The sequence below is a fragment of the Denticeps clupeoides genome, chromosome 2 (assembly GCF_900700375.1).
Source record: "Denticeps clupeoides chromosome 2, fDenClu1.1, whole genome shotgun sequence".
Classification (NCBI taxonomy): Eukaryota; Metazoa; Chordata; class Actinopteri; order Clupeiformes; family Denticipitidae; genus Denticeps; species Denticeps clupeoides.
In genome coordinates, this window is record NC_041708.1 from 36,560,496 (window position 1) to 36,577,845 (window position 17,350).

At 41.7% G+C, this 17,350-nt stretch overlaps 2 protein-coding genes across 2 annotated transcripts; both read left to right on the forward strand.

Moving 5' to 3' along the window:
* Nucleotides 1–3,508: 3,508 nt before the first annotated feature.
* LOC114774594 (zona pellucida sperm-binding protein 3-like) lies at nt 3,509–4,987 on the forward strand (the record flags this gene model as incomplete). Its single annotated transcript, XM_028966392.1, has 7 exons — nt 3,509–3,889; nt 3,969–4,093; nt 4,176–4,279; nt 4,346–4,523; nt 4,598–4,715; nt 4,800–4,885; nt 4,960–4,987. Coding segments are annotated over exons 1-7 (1,020 nt in total), but the record flags the coding sequence as incomplete, so codon positions are not given.
* A 2,478-nt stretch (nt 4,988–7,465) lies between these two features.
* On the forward strand, nt 7,466–10,066 carry LOC114774601 (ribonuclease inhibitor-like; the record flags this gene model as incomplete). The annotated part of the gene is made up of 5 exons (XM_028966404.1): nt 7,466–7,595; nt 8,365–8,485; nt 8,710–8,883; nt 9,482–9,655; nt 10,015–10,066. Coding segments are annotated over exons 1-5 (651 nt in total), but the record flags the coding sequence as incomplete, so codon positions are not given.
* Between the last annotated feature and the right edge of the window lie 7,284 nt (nt 10,067–17,350).

Genomic DNA, 17,350 nt, shown 5'->3' on the forward strand with positions numbered 1-17,350 from the left:
TATTCTGTACATGAACTCTCTGTGAACTTGACCACCAGCATTTAAATTTGGTTTCTTGTACCAAATGTGATTAAATTCCCTCAAGCTGATATAGTATGCTGATAACCTGAAAACATGATGTGTACATGAGAAATGATGAAATAAAATGAGATGTATCTGCAGATGCTCCGTTTCTGAGTACAGATCCCTCTTGGTGTCAGGTGAGAAAAGAATATGTGCAGCAAAACTACAAATACAAAAGTCCCACATACACCAATGGTTTAAGATCCACTTCACACACCATTAAAACCACCCATAGGTGGCGCTATAATTCGCCTACTTACATTATGGCTCATATCTTGAGAACCGTATGGTGTAAAACAAGAATGATTTCCTTTGATCCATTGAAGGAGTCTGAATCAAAAGCATTACTTGCCTCAAAATCCTGTCCTGAAAACATTACAATTTAAAAAAGAAGTGAAGTAAAATAAAAAGTCCAAATCTGAGTCTCACTAAACATCTCCAGACCATGCAAACAAAACATTGTTGTATGAACTTCTGTTTCAAAGTTGCGTGCCAATCAAAGTGCAGTTGCCAGTACAATAACTATAGATTGTGTCGTTCTTTTCTTATTTTTTAAGTGACTTTGCTGCTCTTCCCACCCGGTTTTCTCTACTCTATTCTAATATGATAAATGTTGGTGACTTCAATATTCATATGGACGTCAATAACCATCTTTCCAGAGATTTCTCATCTTATCTAGAATGGACACCGACTGGATCGTCTGTTCAAGAAAACAAAAAAAAGTACAATAATCATATTTTATTTTATAAGGACTGCATTGTCTCAGCTAAATCTGCAGACTACATTGTTTTAATTAGTTCTAGTGAAGGTAAGTCTCATTTTCTGTTTAGCAAAACTAAAGTCTCCTGATTCATTCCCCTCTTATATATATTCTGATAAATTTAGCAAATCTTTCATGTCTTATTTCACTCCCAAAATTTCTGTAGCTGCTGGGTGGACAGCAGTGAAGCGATTGTCATTGTGAAACACAGAACACGGTGACACGGTGAAATGTGTCCTCTGTATTTAACCATCATCCTTAGTGAGCAGTGGACACCATGACAGGCGCCCAGGGAGCAGTGTGTGGGGACAGGACCTTGATCAGTGGCACCTTGGCGATTCAGGATTCGAACCTACAACATTCTGATTACGATTCCTTACCCACCAGGCCACCGCTGCCCCGTACTGTGACCCCGCTGCTCCGCCCTGTGACGGCCCGCTCATACTGCCGTGCGGGTGCCAGAAGGCGCACTCACAGACATCGCAGCAGCTGGTGTTCATGGCGGGTTGAAAGTCACCGGAAGGCTGATGGTGTTTTAGCAGGCGTGTAAAATGCGCCGTCAATTTATTTAAGTCACTTCAAATTTAACACACTTCCTCAAACTGGCTTACTCGCCTCAACACAAGATGTAATTGGTGTGAAATGATGTTTTATTGTTCATTTTTTCATCTTTCTGTAAGATGACCTTAAATAAAATGACCGTTTTTGTAAAGTCACAATAGTTCTACAACACCGCCACTACAATACAGTGTTTCCCATGCACGACAATACTGCTGTCACCTTCGCACCATTTTAATCAGTAACGGGCAGCTTGACGTGTGAGTAAAGATGAGTGATGTGGTGTGATGTGATTGTAATGAAAGATTCAGTGGCTCGCAGTCCTATTGCATGCAAGTACCACTCATTCTAAAGTGAATTGTCTTTTGACTCATGTCCATGTGTCCTGTGTGTACAGTAACAACGAAGACGGCTTCGCGGCAGCGGACTGATACAGAAAACGTACGGAAACAAGAACATCTTCACACTTCAAGCAGCAAACAGACAGCAATGTCTTCAGCCTCTGTTCAAGATCAGTTATGACCTTTTCTCTCGTTTTTTGTACTAAATTAAAAGTTGTTTGTAAGTTGTCTTTGCATTTTAACACACTGAACTAGTGCACACCAAAAGTGTGAAAAAAGATAAAAAATAAGATATTAAAGTGCCCAGTCAGTTATCTAAGGCTGGTGTGGTGCTTGTAGAGGACTGAGCTGAAATGTAAATATATATGAAAAATAAAGTCCATTTACACACAGACACTCGTCATCATCAGTGAACACTGTGCAAATTAAAGAAGAAAAATGTTGTAAATAAAAAATGTTGTAAATGAACTCAAATATTATTTGCATGTGACCACTGTACCCCCATACTCAGTACCTGACAGTGAAGTTATTCTCATTGTGATACACTGCAGCACAGCACACAGTACACATATACACAACGTGTCCTTGACAGGTCACGGTGAAACCGCACCTGATTCCACTCAAGAACTGGGTGGTAACGGGTTGAGTGGTGGAACCAGCTGTGCTAAATGAGGATAAACCCAAAAACGTGCAGGATCATTTTACTCCAGGACCGGTTTTGTAGACCCCAATCTAGTCTTTGTACAACTGGTACTAGTTATCTAATGAGTGCCAGACTTGGCAGGTCTAGAAGGTCATTAATGTTAATTATGTTTCCTATAAAAGTGGAAGCCATACATGGTGGTGACTGTAATGTGGCATCATGGGTTGGTGGTCAGTGGCAGTGTTGCTGTGGGGAGGTGTTGTAGGGGTTTGTATGGGGGCAGTTCTGCTGGATGTTAAAGGTGTACCAGGTCCTGCTCCAGCTTCTGGTCAACCTCTTCCAAGACCTGCAATGAATCCACCTCTGGTTCATGCCAGTCCTCCCTTTGTCCCTGCGATGCCAGCCAGTCCCCCGTTTGTCCCCGGCGTGTTGCCACCTCCTCAGGTGCCTGCCCGTCCCCCGTTTGTCCCCGGCGTGTTGCCACCTCCTCAGGTGCCTGCCCGTCCCCCGTTTGTCCCCGGCGTGTTGCCACCTCCTCAGGTGCCTGCCCGTCCCCCGTTTGTCCCCGGCGTGTTGCCACCACCTCAGGTGCCTGCCCGTCCTCCGTTTGTCCCCGGCGTGTTGCCACCACCTCAGGTGCCTGCCCGTCCTCCGTTTGTCCCCGGCGTGTTGCCACCACCTCAGGTGCCTGCCCGTCCTCCGTTTGTCCCCGGCGTGTTGCCACCACCTCAGGTGCCTGCCCGTCCTCCGTTTGTCCCCGGCGTGTTGCCACCACCTCAGGTGCCTGCCCGTCCTCCGTTTGTCCCCGGCGTGTTGCCACCACCTCAGGTGCCTGCCCGTCCTCCGTTTGTCCCCGGCGTGTTGCCACCACCTCAGGTGCCTGCCCGTCCCCCGTTTGTCCCCGGCGTGTTGCCACCACCTCAGGTGCCTGCCCGTCCCCCGTTTGTCCCCGGCGTGTTGCCACCACCTCAGGTGCCTGCCCGTCCCCCGTTTGTCCCCGTGCAGCCTCAGGCTCCTGCCAGTCCCCCCTTTGTGCCCGGGTTTGTGCCACCACCGCCGCCTCAGGTGCCTGCCCGTCCCCCATTTGTCCCCGGCGTGCTGCCACCGCCTCAGTCTCCTGCCCATCCCCCGTTGGTTCCCGGGATGCCTCAGGTTCCTGCACATCCCCCATTTGCTCCTTCGCCTCAGGGAACAGGGGGGCAGCTTCAAGATCCTGGAAGTGTCCAGCAGCAGCTGCTTGGCCCAGTAAAGGAGCTGACCTGGAAGTTTCCTCAGATGCCAGTAGAGCCCACGTCCCCTCCAGTGCAGTTCCAGCTGAGGGAGCCGGTATCAGTCAGCAGTGTGGCAGCTACCTGTGACGAGAATATGGTGCACGTGCAGGTTAAGAAGGACCTGTTTGGTTCTGGAGAGCTCATCCAGGCATCAGACATCTCACTAGGAGGCTGTGGGGTGACTGGAGAAGATTCTGTGGCTCAGCTGCTGTATTTTCAGTCCTATTTGCAGGCCTGTGGCAGCCAAGTAGTGGTGAGTTCTGGTTCCTCTTCGGTCAGGAATCTGTAGGACTTTCTCCAGTAACTCTGGCTTTTTCCCCCTTCAAACACAGATGACCAACGATTCCCTGGTTTATTCTTTTTCTCTGACCTACATCCCAAGAGCCATTTCTGATGCTTCTGCTCCAATAGTCAGAACCAGTGGTGCTGTAATTGGGATTGAATGCCACTATTTGAGGTGAGCTCTATCTGATCTGCTCTCCCATGTCTCTCTGTATTTAGATGCTTTTTGATATCGGTTTCTTCTTGCACGTGACCAGGCTTCACAATGTGAGTAGCAATGCCCTGCAGCCTGCCTGGATCCCATATGCTGCTACTAAAACTGCAGAGGAGCTGCTGGTCTTCTCTCTCAAGCTCATGACTGGTAGGTACAGTTGTGGTCCACTGTTCCACTGTGTTTGCTGTTCCTAACATTTGCGTTTCTCTTCAGATGATTGGAAGTTTGAGAGGCCTTCCAACGTCTATTACATGGGAGATCTGATCCATTTTGAGGCTTCTGTCAAGCAGTACAACCATGTCCCCCTCCGGGTGTTTGTTGATACCTGTGTGGTCACCGCTGTCCCTGATGCAGCTGCTGCTCCCAGTTATCTCTTCATTCAGAACCATGGGTGAGGAGCAGCTTCATTTCTTTATGACTTTGTTTACGATGTTCTGTAGTCTCATTTTGCTCTTTTTCTTATAGGTGTCTGGTTTATTCCAAGCTCACTGGCTCATCTTCTCGCTTCCTGCCCCGTACACAGGATTTCAAGCTCCAGTTCCAGCTGGAGGCTTTCAGGTTTCAGCAGGGGGACACTGGCTCTGTACGTGTCTCAAGCTAGCCCTTCGCTCTCATGGTTCCACCACCTTGGTATGGTGGCTGACCGTCCGTATCTCTCTTGTTCCAGCTGTTCATCACTTGCTTGCTGAAGGCAACAGCGGCTGCTTCCCCGACTGATGCTGAGCACAAGGCCTGTTCTTTTGTAGGACACAAGTAGGTCTGGACTAGACGCTGCATTACAAACATCCACATGTACTTTTTATTCAGGCCCTGATCTTTCTATGAAGGTGGGCTGGTGCAGGTGGAGAGGACCAACTGTGTAGCTGCTGTGATGGTTCTTGTGGGTCCAGGAAGGCAAGAGATCTGACCTCTGTCTCAGGTATATGGACATGGCGTCCATTTTTGTCTTTCTGTTTGTGCTGATTATACATTTTAATCCTGTTCCTCTTCCTTGCTTTCAGATTCTGGATGGGAGAAAGAAATATCTTTGGGACCGTTGTTCATCAGAGGTTGACCAGCCTGTCCCCCTTTATGATCGTTCTCTTTTAATAGCCAAATAAATGGACTGTCGTGTATCAAGTAGTCTCGTCTCTCCTTTTCAAGCATGCACCATTTACAACTACAGGTCCTCTTTCCTAAATACACTTCAGATGGGGGTCTGAGGAACCAGACATCTGGAACAGTTTATTCTAATACATGTTTGAAGATGGTGTTCTGTGTCATGAAGTGGTAATTTTTAGTTAATTGGTCTTAGGTCCCCTCCACACAAGCAGTTTTTGGTTCCTAAATCTGTCCACAGGAGTTATCTGAACTGTGATCCACATGGAGATTCAGAACTGTCTCTTATGCTCTTAACCCCCTCCACACCATACGCTTCCTAGATCCTAGTCTGAAGAGCAGCTTGTTGGGGATTCCGCACTCAGCTCCCATCCATCCTCTTGCAGAACCTCTGCTCCCTTCCAAACAAAGTGGACGAGCTGCTGCTACTTACCTGGACCAACAAGAACTTTACACGTTCTACTGACTGTGCAGCCACTACTAACTCCACCACCATCATTACGTTTGCTGACGACACTGTCGTGGTGGGCCTGATCTCTGACAATGACGAGTCAGCCTACCTGGAGGAGGTTGGAAATCTGGAGAATTGGTGCCAGAGGAACAAGACAAAAGAGTTGATAGTGGACTTTAGTACCAAGCAGGAGAGGAACTACCAGACCCCTGTCATCAACAGGAGCCCAGTGGAGAGAGCGGACAGCTTCAGATACCTCTGTGTTCACATCATGGAGGACTTGTCATGGTCCTGTCACATCAACACCTTGGTGAAAAAGGCCCCTCAGATGCTTGAGAGACTCAATCCCCCCAGAATCCTTGCACATTTTTAATCTTGCACAATTTTGAAAAGATATTTTTTCTTTTCACTTTATACTTTGACTTCACTCATTTGCACACCTTCACCCTACCTGTTACACGTATTTTATGATTTATATTAAAGACATAAAAATGTAATATTTGGTTATGTTTGCAATATTTGTATATTGGTTCATTGTATACTTGCAATATTTGCAATAATGTGGTCTGTAGCAGTCGCTAAAGCATTTCAATGCATATCATACTGTGTATGACTATGTATGTGACAAATAAAATTTGAATTTAGTGCGAGTGTAGTTTAAGTTTATTTCAAATGAAAAAAAAAAACCTACATGCAGACTACAACGTTAAATTATGCTATATTTTGAAGAATCGCTTTTCTGTCAATTTGTTAGTGGCTCGGAGGTAAATACATGTCTGACCAATCAAAACAATAAATATCACTTATCAATTTTGGATTATGGCTCTTTAATTCTGTATTCCACCTTGGTCCTGTTGACATTCATTTATTTGTTAAAAGGAGCGTACCCCTCCCAAGATGGCGGCTCTGTTGACGTATTCGAACGGACATCTAGTTTTTATATGTAGGGTTTTTCCAGAGAGCAGCCACTCACAACATGGCGGCGACGTCACCTGCTTATCGTGAGGAGTCTATTTAGGTCCATGGTCTGCAGAACAAAATTGGCTGCTTAGGGTAAGATTATGATTTATTAAAAGTGGACTGACTACAAATCTGTCAAAAATGGAGACAGCATCAGCCTCGTAATAGGCTATTTTATTAAAAAAAAAACATTGGCGCTTCTGCTATTGACCCAAAATAAATACAAACTTAAATATAAATGTAGTAATTAATGTAATTCTGGTCATAATATTTAGAAAGAGGAATTCTGCCGTTTCGTTTGTGTAATAAAATGTCCAGGTTTACCTGTAACAGGTAAATCACTTCCTGCTCCTCAAAACCCAAACAGAGGCGCCATGTTGGTGAAGACGCGGGTTTTAAAGTAAAAATCAGTCCGGAGCCAAACCCAGCAGCGGTGAGTAATTTCTGGAGATGAAACTTTATGACTTATGAGTTATGGGGGTTCGGGACTTTAGTGATGAAGTGAAAGTGAATGCTGTCTGTAGATCTCAGTGGTTCCACGGTAAATAATCTTAGAAAATGTTCGATAAATGGAAAGGGCGGGATAAAGAAAGTTCTTTTTAAGTGTATTTTTTGTTTGTTGTGCAGCATTATTAGGATAATTGTTTTTAATAACCCATATAATAATGATGATGGGTTATTTGGTTATAATAGTAACCAAATAACCCATAACCCCCCCCCCCAGTCTCTGTGGGGACGGTGAGGAGGGGGACACTGGTCCCCATCAGACACACAGACCAGAGTCTCCAGTGTACAGCTGTATGTCTATGAAGAGTGACCGATCCATGGAATTTCCTTCAGACTTCAGTGGAGATTCAACCCCCTGTGATCAGAGGACTGGAACACACACAGCTCCATCAGGACACCAGAACCTGATAACCAACGACACGACCATCAACAGGAGCAGAGACACAAGTACGACTTTTATTACTTTTCACCTGAATATGTTGACTGGTGCTGCTGTAATTCCAGTTATAACATGTGTCCAGTAATCAATGTGATGTGAAGCCAGTCCATCATATATTTCCTTGGAACATGGAACTAATTAAAGTCTGTTGACTGTTTAGATGAATCACAGCCACCAATATACATACAGGTGAACATCTGGCTTAAAACATAGAATCACTACACAGCAGATGGTGCTGGTCTCATAGTAAAAAGCACAAGACTTACAACAGTGAAGAAGTAAAAGATTAATCATAATTTAAATAAAACTTCAAAAGCAGCAAAACCCCCAAAAATCTTATTTTCTTGATTCTTCTGACTGTGGGTGTTGTTCTTCATTACCAGATCCTGATGTTGTCCTACAGAGAGTCCTGGAGACTCATAAGTCCAGTATGAAGAGGTTGTTCTGAAACTGGCTAAACTGGCCTTCAACCAGCTGGAGAAGGGAAACCTCTTGTTTTATGAAGAAGACCTGAGAGAGTGTGGAATAGATGTCACTGCTGCCTCAGTCTACTCTGGGATGTGCACTGAGATCTTTAAGGAAGAATCTGTGTTTCAGCAGAAGAAGATCTACTGCTTTGTGCATCTGACCATCCAGGAGTTTCTTGCTGCTTTCTGGGTGTTTTACTGCTATGTGAAGAAGAACATGGAGGAACTGGAGACTTTTCTTACAAGACAGAAGAAAGTCTCACTGGATGATCTTCTCAAAGCTGCTGTTGATAAATCCCTACAGAGTGAGAACGGACATCTGGATCTTTTCCTCCGTTTCCTTCTGGGAATTTCACTGGAGTCCAACCAGGAACTTCTACAAGGTCTCCTGCCCCAAACAGAGAGCAGCTCAGGGAGTCTCCAGAGAACAAGTCAGTACATCAAAGAGAAACTAATAAATACGAACAAACCACTCAAAATGGTCTTGACAAATTTATCAGGAAAAAAGAACATCTCCACTGAAAGAGGCATGAATCTTCTGCTCTGCCTGCTTGAGATGAAAGACTCCTCACTGCATGAGGAGATTGATGTGTTGGTGGAATCAAGTAAAAATCTCTCACCTGCTCACTGATTGACATCTTCTCTGTCTTTACAGGCTGGGTGGCTGTAACCTCACTGCTTCGTCCTGTAAGACTGTAGCAGCAGCTCTCCAGTCACCAGACTCACATCTGACTGATCTGGACCTGAGTTACAACAAGATCCTGGATTCAGGAGTGGAACACATCTGTGTAGGACTGGAGTCTTCATGCTGTAAACTGGAGACTCTCAGGTTGGTACAAGACTAACATGAACTTTCTTCAAATCATAGATAAAGAATGCAAGAGTTTATTGTTTACTTGTAAATTACAATAAATAAAAAATATAGATTTGTATTTGTAGATCTATTTTTCTTGTTTCTTTGGAATGTTGGATTTCTCCTCTTTTATAAACTGATCCAAGTCCCAGATTATAGAGATCATACTTAGAAACCATGGATAATTCTATTAAACAGGACCTAGATACATGTCTTCAGGACTTTATCTCTTGTAGGTTACATGGTTGCAGTTCTCTCTCCCGACAGCTGCTGTAATTTGTTCTAAATTCAGCTGTTAGAATCCTAACAAACACCAAGAGGAGAGAGAACATGAGTCCAGATCTTCTCACATCACTGCACTGGTTCCCTGCCACTTACAGAACTTTTACTAACTTTTACTTTTACTAATTCACTAAGGTCTGGTTGATCAGTTGGGGCCATGAGTCAAATAGTAAAACAAAGTTTGTAGTAGAATCTGCTTCTACAGATTTATGATCTATGTACATTACTTTTGTTTTTTATGATATGGGCATACAGGTTTAACTCAGATTTTTTGTTATCATGTTTCTCCCAGGCTGTGTAACTGTTCCCTTTCAGCTATGAGCTGTTCAGCTCTGTCCTCAGCTCTCAGATCAAACTCCTCACGTCTGAGAATCCTGGACCTGAGTTTCAATAATTTGCAGGATTCAGGAGTGGAACTTCTCTCTACAGCACTGGAGGATCCACACTGTAAACTGGAGACTCTACAGTGAGTGTTGATATCAGGACTGAATATTAATTTTTCATGGAAATAATTTTGGAATAAAATACATTTCAGCATCAAGCGTTTTATTTTGATCAGTTTTATACAAGACATGGTTTCATTTTTAGAAAGTGGTGAAAAGTTAATGTTATTTATTCATCATGAAACACTTTTTAATATCCAGGAGAAAAACATCTTCAAAATCATTATGAGTCAAAACATCAAATCATCTGAGTAAACTATTAAAGTGGAATAAATGATTAAAATATAAAATTCATGATTAATTATCATTTATTATTTATCTACAGGTAAATAAAGAGTAATAATGACTGTAATGATCTGATGTATCATCATGTTTCTTCCAGGCTCTATGACTGTTCCCTCTCAGCTGGTTGCTGTTCAGCTCTGTCCTCAGCTCTCAGATCAAACTCCTCACGTCTGAGACTCCTGGACCTGAGTAGCAATAATCTGCAGGATTCAGGAGTGAAACTTCTCTCTACAGCACTGGAGGATCCACACTGTAACCTGGAGGATCTACTGTGAGTGTTGATATCAGGACTGAATGACTCTAATTGGTCTTTCTCTCTCTCTCTCTCTCTCTCTCTCTCTCTCTTTCTCTCTCTCTGTGAAATGTGAATATAATTTACAGGTGACAAGGTCCTTGTATTTTATTGTAATTCGCAATGGGCCTCGTTCATCGATACGAACATATATGTGGTGTACGTCAAGTACGACAAGTTTTAACCATAACAACCCATAAGAACAATCTCCTGAAATCCTGGCTGCTCAACATCATTTACAAGTAATGATGCTGTAATTTATTCAGTCACAGCTTGATTGACAGGAAGTGTGGATGCGATCTTAGAGCAGCCATGGACTTCTGTGTATCGTACACTCACGTAGAAATGTGATAAATCACCAAATGGGCGTAGAAATGATGGTACGCATGTTTGACAAATGAGGCCCAGTATGTCAGGGACAGGAGAATCTTCAGAATGCATCTCGTATACAGTATATTGTATCAAGTCATGTGATCAGGCTGGTTTGAGAGCCTGGATCCTGGATTGAGTCTGTAGTGCAGTTGAAACTGGACCTTTATTATTCTTCAGAACATTTAGATTTTTGTGTGTGTTTCCTCTGCAGAACATATAAAGGTGACTTGGTCAAAATGAAGAAATAGAAGCAGCGGCTGAAAGTTGTGGGTCTGAAGAATTGTGGGTAGGAGAAGAGAGGGAGATGGACGCAGATATACCATGCGCTCACCAACAACAGACCAGAGCCATGTCCAGATTCAAAAACCTTAATGCCGTCCAAGTCTGTTTTCCACGAACTCCGGTCTGTTTCCACGTGTGTCTCGTGCGGGAGCAGAGGTGACGATTGGCTGGAACATCAATAAACAGGACTGCAGAGATCGTCTAAGTGAACACGACTGCGATTCATCATTCGTCACCCCTTGACCTCACACACACCAGAGCCAGAAACCCCTCAACACCGAGAGGAGTTACGCCCAGTTACACTGACAAGATGGACGGAGGTGAGGAAGTGAAGACCGCCTGGCCAGACACACCCAGAAAGAGAACAGAAGTGGGATCATCTCGTCAGCATCTGTCCTGCCGAAACATCTTCGAGCTTCATACGGACAGCGGGCTCTTCCTGATGGAACACAGCAGTGAGATGAAAGGAGGTTGGAGGAGTTGATCAACATCTGCTGGATTTTTTTACTCTTTACTTTCTTAAATGCTTTTTGCATCCATGATGAACAAAACTGTAAAAAGTGGGATCCTCCTTCTGCTCTACTCTTACTCGAAACATCATACCTGTTTTTTTCCCATGAATCATTATATCTATTATTTAACTTAAATATGCAAAGCGGGTCAAGAAAACAGTACCTGTTCATTTATAAAGGCTTTATAAAGTGTACATTTCTACATTATATTTATTTAACTATATGTGCAGTCTGTTCTATAATAATACAATTTCTGACCCACAGCTATACACCAACCAGACTTAAAGGAATTTAATAAAAAGTTTGATATGTATTTTTTGTGAACTGTGTTACGTCCTTTGGGCCATAGTCGGTTTGGGGGGTTCTCTGTGTGCGTTTTTTTGTGTAAATTGTATATTCTATCGTTTTATGGTGTGTTGTTGGTATGTACAACACTCTAAAAGCATGATATTTCACTTCGGCCTGGTACGTGTGTATTCCCGCCTCACATGTCCTTCTCCTATGTTGTCACATTTCCCAACCCCTAGACGGGGACGTGACAACTGTGAGGTTTCATTTCACTGACTGTTACGTCCTGGTTTAGGTCAGGAATGTAAACCATCAGAAAGATAGAGGGAAACGGCACAAACGTTTTAACCTTGTCTTTTAATAAATCGAAAGAAGTACAACTCAAGCCTAGACACAAGACAACAAAGCAGTCAGGCCATGACTGCTGTGAACAGGGCATCTGTCTGGTGTATTTCCCCCTCCCTCCATCTCAGCAGATCCATGGCATCTTTAACAGTGTGTGGGTTCAGCGGGAGCACCTGGGGGTCGGAGCTGGGACCGTGACAAAAAGAAGAAATAGAATGTATTTATTGTCCGTCGGTCACCGAGGGAGAACAGGGGAGTCAGAAAAACTGGAACACAAGATGCATACACAGTACCACACCCCAGAAATCGTGTTGGTGGGTGACTCTGTAGAGTTCTGGATCAACCACATTTGATACCAGTTCACCTGAGGAGGGCGGAAAAAAATGGTTGGCGACGTACCACGTCACACAGATCCTCCTTCTCCAGTACTCTGGAGAGGGAGAGCGTGTCGTGGGGGGCTGAGCTGGCGCAGCGGACGTGACACTTTCTTATATTTTATTGTGTAATTTTCAGTTTAAGAGCAATAAACATATATTTGTATTTTCATTCCAATATTTAAATAAGAATGCATAAATAGCTATATTAATTAGTGTGAATAAATAGGAGAAAAACACTCTTGGTAATATTGGTTGACTGAAAATCATTCCTTATTCTCCATCTCCATTTGTGGAAAGGAAAACCAAACCAACCAGATTTCAGTGGTTTCAAAGCTTTGAAACCCGAGTTATCCCGCCTGGAAATGTCCATAAACCTATATGCATATGAGCATAGTCTTCCAGTTGATTTCTACAGAGAAGTATGTTTTGGGCCAGACAGGTAACACTTGTTATTATTTCTACACGTCCTGTTTTACCTAAAAGTGGTCCATGGCTTTGAAATCTTAGTTTTCCTGGTAAGAAATTGACATTATTCATAATCCAACGCAGATTTAATTTGTGGTGAAAGGGTGTTATACCAGACGGGTAACTCTTTATACTGATTCTACACTGAAAAAAATAACATGTAAAATTTACTTAATAAAATCCTAGTAACAATTTGCACTAACAATGTTCAAGTAAAATTTACTGCTATAATTTTAAATAAAACGCACTTACCAAAATCAAGTAAAATCGAAGCATTACTATGACTTAAAATGTGTTAAAATATTAAGTAAATATTACTTAATTCTATTTAATGTATAAACTATATTTATTCAAAGCATTTAGATAAAGTCTATATATTTTTTTTTAAATATAAACCCACAGCTGTCCTTAAAATAGTAAATTTTATTTACTGTTATAAGGTAAGTTTTATTCAATATTTCAATAAATTTATTAAATATATTTAATTAAATATTTCTAAATATATTAATTTTGTCTGCATTTAAATAAGCCCACACACAACATAGACAATTAATTTTGTTCCAACATTAAACAATGACTCAGTCACACAAATGTACGGTTTTTAAAGTTACATTAAGCAAAACCTCAGTTTTTTGCATGACAAGTGTTTTCCTAGGAATGGGAGTCCTGAAAACAACTAAATTTCTCAAGATCGGAAAGTGTTTTAACCCCAAGAGGAATACAAAAACATGGGATGAGTTTTAAACAATCATGGATGTAATGCATGGATATAAGATTTTTTACCATTTCAATAAAAGTATCAATCCTCTCGAATAGTGCAGTTTCAACATTCAACACAGCACTCTGGACTTGTGCATTACAACATTAAATGCATAAAATATAAAACAATGCATAAAATGCATAAAAACATTTTTAGAAACAGTTAAAGATGTGCTTTTACAAATTCAGTTAAACTTAAAATAGTCTAAAACAAAGCAATTATCTAAACAAGTGATCAGAAAAACATTTTGTCTGTCCAAATGGTCCAATTCAACCTGGAAGATTTAAAAGTTAGTTGGGGAGTATACTGGCATCCAAAAATGTGCAGTACTTGCAATGGCAAAAGCTTTTAAGAAAGCAACTTCGACTTTAAAGCTTGTACTTTTGGAGACAGCTTAATTCCATCCAATTCTAGAAAAAGTTTCTGAAACACCTCGAAAGTGTAACGCAATGCTCTGGGGTATGCGAGGTTGAGGGCATAAATGAGTCCCATAAGCAGTGCACAAGCTTTAGCAGCATTGTGGCATCCCGGCAAGATCTCCTTTCCTTCAAGAATAATGGATACGTCCACTGGATCCTTTCCATCAGCTCCATGGACAACCAGAATCTTGAGGGTGTGTAGCGTTGTGTCACTGTGGTTGTCCTCCTGCACAATTTAGACAAAATAAATGACTTGGATTTAACTGAAAAATGTAAACTGAAGTAATACAGTATAGATTACGCTTAACTGAGTCAAGCCTATTTTACAGCGAGCCAGGTTTTGTTAAACATTAGTTGAACATGACATAAGCCAAATAATGTTACCCTTAGCCATAAATATACTACTTGACTGTGGTACATTGAGGCCAGTTGGAGCTAAACTCTGCATGACAGTGGCCCTCCAGAACAGAATTTGGACACCCCTGCTTTAAGGTTAACCTTTACATCAGGGGTGGGGAACCCTGGTCCTGGAGGGTCAGTGTCCTGCAGAGGTTAGCCCAAACCAGCTCCAACAAACATGCTTTGAATTTTCTAGTAGACTTTGATTACCTGGATCAGGTGTATTTGATTATGGTTGGATTTTAACCTCAGCGGGACACAGACCCTCCAGGAGCATAGGTTCCCCACCCCTGGTGTATGTTATGGTAATACAATTTTAACATTTTAACATGACATTGAACTATAAACACTTTACCTGGCAATCTTCAAACAGTTCCTCTTCCTTCTCGCCAAGGTACAGTATGAGGCTCCGGATAACAGCTTCACGCCTCATCTCAATGTTTTGGTTCTGTAAACATTATTATTTTCAATACATAACCAATATCCATAGAAAACAAACTACCAAGAAATAATATGATGGCATATGAGCAGTGATTTGAGTGAAGACCACAAGAGAAAAGTATGGAAAGATGGAGTCTGTCTGGTGGTTGCTTTTGTAGCGTGTTAAGCTGTTTGTTACCATTCTTTGCTGATTAAACTGCTAAATATATTTACACTACACTATATTACACAGTATGTAGCAATTAGTGTCTGGGTATTCAGATCACTAGGTTTAAATCTAGGACTTTAGTTTTCAAACAGATAGAAGTAACATTTATGCTGCAATAATTTAACAGACTGTAATGGAAACCACAAAATGAAATATCCCATGTACTTTGTTACATCTAAAGGTGATTGGTGCCAACATTTATAGTTGCCTTTAACTGTTTTGGTTTCTTATCTTTAGGTTTACCCCAAGGTTTCTGATCAAGTCTGGATAAGACCCAACAATTGACCTCTACAATAACAGTCCTTATTTGTGCTGTGTAAAGTACTATATAAATAAAAGTGATTAAAACTGACTATTGAGTGAGGATTGATACTGCATGTGCATATGTGTGTAGTGTGTGAGAGACAGACCACATTCCTGAAAAAGTGAACAAGCTAAATTTAACAAACACACCTGACTCAGTATGTCCATGTACGGCCTCAACTTGGTGCCCACGACACCTCCCTTGAGCTTCATTAGGGTAATCATTTTTGGTGTGTAGGTGTCAAGCCTGTTCATGAAGCTCTGTTCCAGCGAAATTGTAGTTAATCTCCTAAATTCTTCTTTTATATGAAATGACAAGAGATCAATGTTTAAATAATACTTTTAAATTATTGTTTCTGGCCAGACAAGAGGGCTTAATAAAGGGAATACATTCACATACCTCAGCTTCACAAAATAAGGCTGGCCATCTCTCCTTGAAGTCTTCAGCAGCTGGACTACCACTGACAACCTCAAGCCTTCGATAGGAGAATGTTTTTGCCATTTTTTCTTTTATCATTTTATGGTTGTTCTTTTTTTTCATATATTTTCTGTAATGTTTTGAAAGTCGTGGTAAGCGTAAGATGATCGCACTTTGGTCTGAATCAGATGGTGAGCTTGTAACATTTTATCATTTTATCAATGCGTCACTTTAAATCACGCGAGAACTGTCTCTCTGCTTATTGGTCAGACGTGTCTGCCGCGGGAACAACAAAAGTAAATACAGGAAGTAGATCCTGTGTCGTTGACTGCTGTATATTTCTGTGACTGAGGAGAAAATTACATGACGAATATTAAAGCGGGTCCGTCATCCTCCCAGTGATTGTTTATCACGTTAAATCACTTGTACATTCATCCGACCAGACGTGTGTGACACACTGCACCTTCTCGACGAATCATGTTTTACGTGTTCTAACGAAATAAATTAAAGTCTACAAATGATTTAATGCCGTCAGATAATGAGATTCATAGCGTTTGGTCCTGTTTTGGTTCGGTACGCGTTCTCACCAGGCGGACCGCACCAGAGTTCGGCATTTGATACGCAGTCAAGTGAACCGAGATCACCTCTTTCTGGAGGTCTCGGTCCACTTGATTTAGTGCGTACCCGAGTGCGATTGGTGATTTCACACCAACGAACCGAACTAAGGGCTTTTGGTCCGAATGGGTGAAAGCGCCCTTAAACAAATTCACTAGCACAAATTTCTTTGGTTTTAAACTGACTTCTGTATGAGGGTGCTTCATAGACTGCAGTGGAAAACGCAGGCCTAGGTTAATGTAACCTAGAGGTAACATTACTACAGTTATACAACAAAAGTCAATCGAACTTTTAAAATAGTCATGGACCGATGCATTGTCATAAATAACAAAAAAAGGGCAATAACTTACCTTACACACTAACTTTGCATCCACGTGTGACAATCCCAACCGTCTATGTCTATTCAAAAAACGCGGGCATGTGATTTAGCCAGGCGAAATCGCGGATTTTCTTCTTTCCGGTTAGTCACGCGGAGGTGAAGGTGCTAAGATTTTAGATTAAAATTACTCAGTATTTTTAGCTTTATGTGCAATGACTTTAAAACAGTTAAATCATATGAGAAAATATATAATACAATTTACTATTCCCAGTCAGTTCATTTTATACATGAATTATTGTGTATTGCTTTAAAATTTTACTTAGAAATTTTAATTTGCAATGAATTGTAATATTGCAATGTAAAAATTATGACAGTAAATCAAGTATATTTTACTATACCTCAAAATTAGTTTTTTCAGTGTACATGTACTATTTTATCTAATCAAGTGAGATTTCAGTAGCCCAAAGCACATAAACCTTAGAATTCCTGTGGAGCAGTGGTGACCTAGCAGGTAAGGAAGCAGAACTGTAAATTGGAAGGTTGTCGGTTTGAATCCCGATCCCCACACACTGCTCCCCGGGTGCCTGTCATGGCTCCCTACTGCTCACCAAAGCTGAT